Source organism: Triticum aestivum, chromosome 4A (assembly GCF_018294505.1).
Source record: "Triticum aestivum cultivar Chinese Spring chromosome 4A, IWGSC CS RefSeq v2.1, whole genome shotgun sequence".
NCBI lineage: Eukaryota > Viridiplantae > Streptophyta > Magnoliopsida > Poales > Poaceae > Triticum > Triticum aestivum.
This window is the reverse complement of record NC_057803.1, coordinates 693568144-693579422: the sequence shown is the minus strand read 5'-3', so window position 1 is coordinate 693579422 and position 11279 is coordinate 693568144. Positions and strand designations below refer to the sequence as shown.

Here is an 11279-nt window from a genome sequence, read left to right as displayed (position 1 = left end):
CTCATATGGCCAAGTGGGAATCACCCCCCCCCCCCCCCCCCTCACCCCCAAGTGGTGATTGTTCAAAAAAAAGGCATTCTAAGGAATAATTTGTGCAAAATGCACTGCTTCCTAATGACCCAAGCCCGACTTTCTTCCGTGATTTTTCCACCAACACAGAGGGCATGGGTGGTTTTTAGTTGAAGACCCTAGCATACCTTTCTTTTCAGATTTTGCAATGCGCGAGAATCACAACTAATGGAGGCTATCCTTTTGCAGGGACGCCTAAATGGCACGTTAAACCATCCCGATGGTATGCCACATAGCCAACTGATCCATGCCTAGTAAATAGGTTAGCGTTGCGGCACATATTCTATTGAAATATCGAGATTCAAAGAGCATGTAGGAAGCAATCTCGGGAGTGTCTTCGCAGAGCTAGCATAATGATTGGTGAAGCTATCCTCTTGTCACAAGTCGGTCCGACGCCCAAAGATGGTCCCAAAGGGCAAGCCATGCGAATATCTTGCATTTAGGAGGCGCCCAATCCTGTGGGGTTACTTCACTCGAGTAGCTTGACTTGAGATGATGTGTACTTTACACCTATATATTGAGCATACAAATAAAGTGTCTCACCCCTAAAATCGTCCCATTCCATGTGTTGATTTCCATCCACGATAGATTGTGGTACTCATTGGCTAATTGTAAATTCATGAGCACACAACTCTGTTAGTTGACCTCTTAAACTATTCTGTCAGTCGGGTACTTCAATTTTTAGAATTGAAACAAGGCAGAGCTTTGCCTTTTCATTGATTAAGAAGAAGGAAACATGTTGGCCAATATCTAAAGTAAAATGGGCTCAAATCACTCAAATCACAGAAGGACAATGAGCCAAGCTCGACCTTCCTCCTTGATGTTTGCGCCGACATAGAGGGCCCTGCTGATTTCTACTTGAAGGCCGTACTGTTAATTTCTTGTGAGATTTTCCAACACACGAGAATTGCAACGGATTGGGGAGTGGCCTTCTACGTGGACGCTTCGGTGGCACAAAAAACTGCCTAATGTTGTGCCACATTGGCACCCGGCCCACACCTGCAAATAGGTTAACATCGCGGCCTACATTTTCCTAGAACGTCTGACATTCGAAGAGCGTGTGAGAAGCAATTCTGGGAGCAGCTTTGTAGAGCTGGAATAAAAGATTAGTGGGGCAGCTGACTTGGTGCTTTAGAATCGTCTTTGGACGGCGGACCGACTTGCGACAAGAGGATTGCCCTCAGCCTGGAGGATATTCATCTCAAGTCAAATATAGGTGTAAAGACGATTCTAAAGACCCCAGCATGCATGAGTCTTTGGTGAAAGATGATTCTAAAGCACGAAGTCAGGTGAATATCTTCCAGGGTGTACTTCATCCGATCGGCTCCATTCCATGTGATGATTTCCATCCTCAATATTGCTCTCGTCGTACTTGCCGTTTGACCAGCTCAGCTTGCTCCCATTTTCTTTCTCGTCGTACTTTGCTTAACAAAATTGATTGCATAACCATAAATAATACTCATGTACTCCCTCTGTAAAAAAAATATGAGAACGTTTAGATCACTACTTTGATGATTAAACGCTCTTGTATTTCTTTACAAAAAGAGTATGTATTGCAGCAGCAGCGACAACAACCCAAAGAAACAAAGCACATGCATCATGAGTTTGCTTTAAACTATCAAGTCTATTTTACTTGGATTGCATGATCAAGTTATGACATATGACAAAGTTTTGGCATCAGGATGGTATCATCCATCATGCATATGCATCTGATGCATGCGCCGGCCGGCCTACGACTACGACTACGACTACGACTACGAGTACGAGGCACCATCATCATGCGCGCGCTAACGACCGAACTCGTGCATGGCAAAGGCGCCACGCACAATCAAAAGGCCAAGGCCAAGGCCAAGGATTCTCCCAAGGATTGACGTTAGCAGCACCTAACACCCCACCACGCTTGCAAGTAGTCCTAGGAATCCTTGGCCTCGCACTAGCTCTGTTCCTCGAATGATTGAGTTGTGTTCGAGCTGATAGTGGGAGTAGATAATCAGAGCCTTCTTCAGCACTTGCACACATCAAATCTGGACTGTAAAAGGACAAACTGTAAGAGTAAATCCACTTCCTTTTGAAGAAAAGATAAATGGCCGACTGTTGTACTATTACCTGCAGGGTTTTTTTTTTGTCCCTGGGTGCATTGATTTGCTAGGCTGCGTCGAAGCCTTGTCCTGAACAGAGGAATCAATTTTCCCACAAAAAAAAATCAGAAAGACAATAAGCAGAGAGCAACTGTTTGAACCGTCAATTCTCTGGTCCTGCCCGGCTATTTCGGAGGACCATTCTGGAGTCTGGGCTCATCCGCACCAAACAACCGGCACCACTATACCAAATCACCGAAGCGACCCGTCGAAAACAAAATGTATGAGCATGAAGATTGCGAGCCATATGGCAAGGGTCTCCATCCGACACATACAAGACATGTAGGCGGTCGCCCCTGAGCTAGCAAACATTTTTCATAACCTGGAAGAGGCTTCAGTTCAAGCGTTGTCTGCAGTATCCGTGTGGACCGTGCCGGGTTTAGGTCAGGTGTAGCTTCAGTTCAGCTGTATGGTAATCAAGAATTGGCCTGAAGCAATATGTTATCTATATATATATGTTTGGTGATGTGCTATGGCTAAACTACTTGCACCTGATGTGGCGTGTGGTAGAACTCTGCTGGTGGTCCAAAATCGGGCACCGAGAACATCAGCTCTGCAGTTAGCATCTGGCTTCAGAAACAAGCCAAGATGGAGCTCATGAGAAGATTATTACAGTAGTGCAATTAAATCTCGAAAGAAGTCGCATGTCGCCGAGAGAACAGAACTCACCTTCATCCTGACTGTCAAAAAGCAAGTAACGTCGTGCTACAGGTGCATCGACACCGATCCTCAAATCATACTGACCAAGGCATAGACTAACCACACTTGGTGGGATTCAGAATCAAGATTCTGGAACACCGTAGCGCACTCCCGATCACATCTCCTTTCATCAATCACATGCAAGAAAAGTTGCAATCCCACAGGAATGTAGTAACGTAATATTGCACTACAGGTGCATCGACACATACCGATCCTCAAACCATACTGACGAAGTCATAGTAACTTACTCAGCACACTTGGTTGGATTTCAGAATTGTGATTCTGGAACACCGTGGCGCACTCCCGATCCCATCGGTCTTCTTCCATCAATCACATGGAAAAAGGTTGCAAACGCGGTGGAAGGTGGTATTCTTCACACTTCTTCCCATGAACCAGACAGCTCGCACTGCAATGCCACGTCCTCCTTTGCTTTGGCTCGTGTTGTGGGCATCAGACCTGAGAGCAAATAAAGCAGCAGCAGCAGCTTCGACCACCAGCGTCGCATACGTGAAGCCTCGCGACGCTGTCCAACCTGCATCCGAAGGATCGATCATCAGTCCATGTCCAACCCGCAGTGCAGATGGATGGAAACAGGGCAACAAGTGCAGACCAAGGCAAGCACCATCTGAGAACTAGACAGCGACATGCCACCAAAGTCATTCATGAAGAAGATACATCTGATCTTGCCCTAGCTAGCTAAGCAGTAGCAAAATAGCAATAACATAAAGGGTAAAAGGAGAGGCCATACCAGGATGACCAGGCCGGCAAGAGCTAGTGACTTAGGGAGTGCCCACAGCACCCCACCACGGAGGAGTAACAAACTCGGCTTATTTTAGCTGCACGATAAGGAGGCCTGCAAATTTTCAACACCAAATCGAATCAGCAGCTCCAGGCACTAACTATGAGAGGGGAGTGCCTTCCCAAAAGATCTGATGTTAACATGAGCAAAAAGGAGAACAATTACTAGGGAAGCTAGAATCCGGGCTTTACCATGCATAGCTCCATCCACTAGATGAAAAGTTGCTCCACCTTGTTAATGATCACCGGTTCTGAAACCATCCGTTAACACGTCATAACGAACTTTTCATTATGGTAGATTCAGTAAGGTTTACCCTAGCAAGCACGATCGGGACGTTTTCCTTCTCCCGGGTGCGGGTGGAAATCAAATCCTATTAAGCTCATCTCTATAATAAAATAATACTAGTTGTTTTGCCACATAGAAACCGAGGATTACTTGCCAGCTGATTTTGAGCAGGGAAAGTTGCATCCTTTTCAAACCATAACTACGCTTTCTTTTGCAAAACTCGAGGAGTTAGTATATGCGCTATAACTATTTAAATGGCCTCAATGCATCTTTGACTTCCAGTTTAGTACTCCTACCTTAAGTCCAGTTTACTTGTTTCTAGATTTTCTATTGTAGATCCAAAGCAATGTTAAGATCTTTTGGACACCCCACAAACATATTTTATCAATAGCAGTCAAAGTAGTACATGTATGAAAGAGGATTTTTCGGTCAGCAAAGCAAGCAACTTCCTAGTTAAGGAAAGAGGATTTGCTTGTAGTCAGGTTCAGCCTGATGATTCAAAACACTGAAATATATGTCTATGAATGAAATTTGTATAGTTGTTGCATCTTCTCTATCATGCTTCAAGGACAGGCTAATCGAAGATCTGAAATTACAACTCCAGAAGCAAAGAAAGCTGGGCTAGGACAATGATAGCACTGAACCACAAGCCCAAGCCTGTACTTAACTAGGCCCAGGTCCGTTAAATCCTCAAAGACCAAGAAATGGAACCAGCTGCTAGTGTAGAATCCACAATCCAGTGTCACTGATTGAGTCATGGGAGATGTCAAGTCTCATAAATATCAACTAGTACCATCGAGTTCGATTTTAATAAAAGGAAAATAGTAAAATAAACAGTTAAGTCCCACAGGTGAGCAAGATTTTTGGTCTTCTAGTTACAGAACAAAGCTTGACATAATTCCAGATGCCGAAAATCATGTCCAGCATATCAAAATTTGAAACCACACACTTATTTTCAAAGATCATTTTGAGACATAGCAGAACAGGGTACATCTGAAGATGCAGCAGACTATGAAGAAAAGAAGAATGTAATACAAGAAGATGATTGTCGCTAGGTAAGAGAAACCATCTGCGGCCACCACTGTAAGTAATAGACTGGGAGCTCTAAAATCAGAAATATTACCCCCAAACCTGCTAGTGCCACTTTGAAGTAATACACATCTTTAGCTCAATTCTGAAAATACATGGCTAGGACAATGGTAGCATGCAACCACAAGCCCAAGCCTATACTTAACTAGGCCCAGGTCCATTAAATTCTTAAAAGGACCAAGGAATGGAATCAACTGCCCCTTGTAGAATTCAGTGTTGCTGATTCAGTCATGGGAGATGCACGTCTCATAAATATCAAGTAGCACCATGATGTTCGATTTCAATATAAGGAATATTGCAAAATGAACAGTTACAATCCCAGGTGAGTAACACACCTTGGTCTTCTAGTTACAAAACAAAACTGACATAATTCTAGATGCCGTCAATCATGTCCGGCAGATCAAAATTTCAAACCACACACTTACTTTCAAAGATCAAACTAGGAACATTTTTGAGACATAGGAAAACAGTGTAGAGCTGAAAATGCAGCAAGCTATGAAGAAAAAAAATACAAGATTCAGTTAAGACAAGAGAAACATCTGCAACTACTACTGTAAATAGTACACCTGTTTACTACGTTTCTGAAAATACATCCAGCGATGATGCTCTAAAAAATTAAAATACTACCCACACCGGACCCCGCCTGCTAGTACCACTTTCAAATAATACACCTGTTAGTTCACTTCTGAAAATACATGCAGCAAAGATGCACATCTTCTACTGACGAGATGCTTTGAACAAACCTCCAGGACTCCCAACTGAACTAAGAAATGGCTTACAGTTTTCCTAGTCTAGCAGGGAACCAATTTACTTTTCTTCCATGTTTATACTAATGCGACAAGATGTGACTGCAATTCAATCTCCCTAGAGGCATATAAGTCCTCTGGGGGCCAATAAAAGTATCCAGTCCAACTGAAATGTTTCATGCAATGTGCCACTTGCGTGTTTATAATAACCCACAAAGAGAGAAAAATCAGCGATCAAACTCCAGATTGGCCAATGCAGTCTTCAACGCAACAGTTCAGCCCTTTGACAAGGGCAAACTGTAGATAATATTTACAGAGCATGTGATCTTATTCAAAAATTGAAATGTCAAAATCTACTAGACATGGTCAAATTACACATTTCAAGGGGCAACTTATTCTTTTTGCTGATGTGTGCTCATCAAGTCCTAACTAAAAATCCCAAACTGCCACAAGTGGGGACGTACTCTTAACTAGACAGTGTACTGAATCAAGAGATAAAATTTCGAGGATCAAGGTGACGCGTATATGTTAAACCTTCGCAATAACATCAAAGCATATGCAACACAATGATAATGCATACATAAAACATGCAACTAGGTCAGGATCATGTGAAATACAAAAAATTGCAACTTATTATGCTGCTCTAGGAACCGGTCAATAGTTTCCGTGTTGAACTTTATTAATGTGTGTTATAGACTTAAATTTGTTTCCCCTCTATACGACAAAAGTATCCTACAAAACAAGAGCACCAGGTAATGTATAATAAGTCAGAAATCAGAGCTACAATTAGCACCATATGAATCAACACAATCTGAATCACAGTCAGCTTCTTTTACCAGACAGAAAGTAAACATCTAGATACAACAATAGCTACAGAGGTACAATGACTTAACGGCTAATCTCAAGAATGTATTTAGGTACAATCAAGCTGCTGCATTGTTTGACACAAGAACACACACAGGATCGTTGATAAAAAATTACGGTAAGGAAAAATGTAACTAGCTTCAAATGAAAAACAAAAGGCCGATGCATCTTTGACTTCCTGTTTAGCAGTAACCTAAATCAACTTCACTTGTTTCTATATCTTCTATTGTAGATCCAAAGCAATGTTAAGATCTTTTAGACACCCCACAAACATATTTTATCAAAGTCAAAGCTGTACATGTATCTTTTAGTCATACCAAGATATATGTATTTTTCAGTCATACCCAGCAAAGCAAGTAACTTCCTGGTTACAGAAAGAGGACTTCCATGCTTGTAGACAGGTTCAGCCTGAATAGATGCAAAAGAGTGGAATATATGTCAATGAATGAAATTCTTATGATTGTTGCATGTAAGGAAGTGCTGCTATAGAGTGCATCTTCTCTATCATGCTTCAGGGACAGACTAATGAAAGATCTGAAACTAGAATTCCAGAAGCAAAGCATGGGCTAGGACAATGACAGCATTCAACCACAAGCCCAAGCCTATATACTTAACTAGGCCAAGGTCCATTAAATCCTAAAAGGACCAAGAAATGGAATCAGCTGCCCTTGTAGAATCCAGTGTCACTGATTGAATCATGATAGATGCCAAGTCTCATAGATACCAAGTTTGATTTCAATAAAAGGAGAGGGGTATATACAGAGCAAAATGAAATTTATGATGCCAGATGTGTGAGACATTTTGGTCTTCTACTTACAGAACAAAGCTGGCATCATTCTAGATGCCGTAAATCATGTCCACCAGATCAAAATTTCAAAGTATGTGCTCATTTTCTAAGATCAAATTAGGAACATTTTTAGACATAGCAAAACAGTGTATATCTGAAGATGCAGCGAACTATGAAGAAAAACCGAAGACAATGTAATACAAGAAGATGATTGAGTTAAGACAAGAGAAACTATCTGGAGTACCACTATAAATAATACAACTGTTTAATACGATTCTGAAAACATCCAGCAAAGATGCTCTAAAATAAAAATACTACCCCAACTATGAAAAATCAATGCTGCAATGAGATGTGACAAAATATCAAAGTCCAGATTGGCCATAGCCCAGCGCACCTTTCAACACAGCAGTTCGGTACTTTGCCAAGCGCAAACTGTAGATAAAATTCATAGACATATATAACCTTATTCAAGAATTGAAATGCCAAAATCAACTAAACATAATCAAATTAGACATTCCAAGGGGCAAGTTATTGCGTTTGCTGATATGTGCTCAACAGTCCTAACTGAAAATCCCAAACCAGACAAACTGCAAAAGTGGGGATGTACTATAATTAGACAGTGTACTGATTCTAGGGACAAAATTTCAAGGATCAAAGTCCAGATTGGCCATAGCCCAGTGCACCTTTCAACACAACCGTTCAGTACTTTGACAAGGGCAAACTGTAGATAAAATTCATAGACATATAACCTTATTCAATAATTGAAATACCAAAATCAACTAGACATAGTCAAATTAGACATTTCAAGGGGCAACTTACTGTCTTTGCTGATGTGTGCTCAATAATCCTAACTGAAAATCCCAAACCAGACAAACTACCAAAAGTGGCAGTTTACTCTAACTAGACAGGTGTACTGACTCTAGGGACAAAATTTCAAGGACCAAGGTGATGCTTATATGTTAAACCTTCACAGTACTATCAAAGCATACGCAACACAATTATAATGCACATGAAACATGCAAGTAGGTCAGAATCATGTGAAATACAAACAATATTTGCGACGTACTGTGCTGCTCTAGGTACCAGCCAGTAATTTCTGTGTTCACCTACTCAAGTGCATTGTAGACTTCAATTTGTTTCCCCGTTATACAACAAAAGGATCCTACAGAACAAAAGCAACAGGACATGCATACGAGTAATGCAGAATAAGTCAGAACTCAGAGCAACAATTAGCATCATATGAATCAACAAACTGAATCACACTCAACTTCTTTTACCAGACAGAAAGTAAACATCTAGATACAACAATAGCTACAGAGGTACAATGAAGAACAGCTGATCTCAAGAATGTATTTAAGTACAATCAAGCTGCTGCATTGCTTGACACACGCACAGGGTGGTTGATACCAAATTACAGTAATGCAAAATGTTAACTAACTTCAAATGAAAAACAAAAGGGTATGGACTAGATACCAGTCTATCGCATTTGTCTTGTGAAAAGCACTTGTCCTGTAGAAGCACATATAACACCTGTGTAGCACTGGCAGGGAATAGGCCGCCAAATTATAGTACTCATAGCTCAAATTCATCATCCAACTTGAGTGCTTCAGCTGCAGCCTCTTCCTCATCATCATCAATCGCAAAGTATGGGTTGTGCACCTCAGGCCGGAACCTGTACCCAGTGAACACATAGAATGCAAGGGTGGCAATCTCTCCAGCCACGACGCTAGTCCAGAGGTACCGGTACGAGGTGATGGTCACCAACGCATACACCACAACACGCGTGAAGTAAATGTAGCAGATGACAACCACGTAGTACTGGCGGAAAAGGGTGAGCTTCATCAGGTTCACCGCCGCTTTCCCGTCGGAGCGGGCAGCCTCCCGGAGGTTCTTGATTGACCAGACAATCGGGAAGAGAATGGCGCAGCAGCAGACCACATCCACCAGCAGGAATATCTGCCTCCAGGTGACCCAGTCTCGGGCATACGGCCCAGATTCATCGATGACCACCTGCGCAATGTTGGCGACGACCTGCAGGGGGATGACGACCATGAGCACCTTCTTCTCGCGGTCCGCCAGGTAGGGCTTGAGGAAGGACCAGCCGGTGCCGATGAGCACAATGAGCGTGAAGAGCGAGATCCCCTTGAGGAAGCTGAAGATGTAGAAGAGCACATCCCAGCCGTGGGCGGTGCCGGTGCGCTCGATGTAGGACTTGTCCTCGGCCTCGGCGAGGAGGTTGAAGCCCTTGAGCACGAGCACGGCGAGCATGAAGTAGTGGATCCGGAAGACGGCGGTGCGCTTGCGCAGCAGGATGGAGACCCATCCCGCAGCGAGCGCGGCGTAGACGACGCAGAAGAGGAAGTAGATGGAGGGCAGCGCGGAGGAGCCGACGGAGAGGTAGGCCCGCTGGCCGGTGGCCGGGTCGACGTTGTACATGGCGGAGCTGACGTCCATGGAGACCTTAAGGTCCCCGCCGGCGCCGGCGAGGCAGTTGGCGAAGACGAGCGTGTACTGGCCGGGCTCGGTGACGCGGAAGGCGAGGGTGAAGGAGGAGGAGCGGGCGACCGCGACGCCGGCGGGGTTGGCGGGGGGCCGGAGGCGGTCGAAGGAGTAGGCGAGCCTGACGAGGTCGGACTGGAGCGCGCAGGTGACCTCGAGGTCCTGGAGCTGGCGGAGGACGTGCACCCAGGCGTCGAGCGTGGAGAGGAAGAAGCCGAACTGGGAGAGGTCGAGGTCCGGGGAGGCCGGCGGGTCGAAGGCGATGCCGGTGACGTTGAGCTCCAGCACGCCCTGGTTGGAGAAGCCGAACTCGTCGAGCGGGATGATGGTGCGCGGGTCGGCCCGGATCGCCGTGGAGCGGATCTCGGCCGCCGCCGGGGCCGCGAGCGCCAGCAGGACGGCCAGGAGCGCCGCGGCGAGCGGCGGGGCGGCGGCGGCCATCGGCGGCGGTTGGTGCGATCTGGGGGTGAGGGGAGGGGGGAGGGGGCGGAGACGGTGAGATTTGGGATTTGGTGGGCACGCGGTCGCGTGATTTGTCGGTAAAGGGGACGGGCTCAGGGCTCAGGGCTCCGTCGGTCCGGCCGGCCCGACGACGACGAGGAGACTCGGGTGAGAAATTTTCCTCTTTTATAATTCGGCTCACATTTAAGGCTCATTCGGCTCACAGGATTTCCAAATTGCAAAAATGTATCTTCTCTTTCTCTATCTCTATCTCTATCTCTAAGTACTCCCTCCGTTCCGAATTACTTGTCTTAGATTTGTCTAGATACGGATGTATCTAGCACTAAAATAAGTCTAGATGCTAGATACATCCGTATCTAGACAAATCCAAGACAAGTAATTCGGAACGGAGGGAGTACTATTAAAGGAAATTTGATATGATTATCCTCACCTCCTTCCCCCTTCATTGGATATTTTCATCTTCACGCGTCCCCCTCCTTGGTTTGAAATAATTTAAATCAAATCGATATTTCCCTCGCCTACTAGAAACAATGCAATGCATTAACTCGGTGAAATCAAATCTTACCAAAACCTCAACTAAATCAAAATACTTATCGTCTTCCCCTACACATGCTCAAATCAAACCAAGATCTAGAATATGGTGGGTGTAAGCTTATGTCGGACACGATTGATGTTGAACCATATTGCGGCACACGGATAATTAGCTACTCCCTCCGACTAAAGCTACGACAATTAATATGAGTGAGGGGAGTAGTAGAATTGAAATGTCATGTCCACTTCAATCCTTATAAATTTTTCACAATACCTTACCTAATGCTAAGAATCGTTAGAAATGAGGACAA

At 44.3% G+C, this 11279-nt stretch overlaps 1 protein-coding gene across 1 annotated transcript; it reads right to left on the bottom strand.

Moving 5' to 3' along the window:
- Positions 1-8716: 8716 nt before the first annotated feature.
- On the bottom strand, positions 8717-10480 carry LOC123088192 (protein CANDIDATE G-PROTEIN COUPLED RECEPTOR 7). Its single transcript, XM_044510383.1, has one exon. It carries the CDS (start codon positions 10414-10416, stop codon positions 9049-9051), a length of 1368 nt encoding a protein of 455 aa, XP_044366318.1. The 5' UTR covers positions 10417-10480; the 3' UTR covers positions 8717-9048.
- Positions 10481-11279: the final 799 nt, after the last annotated feature.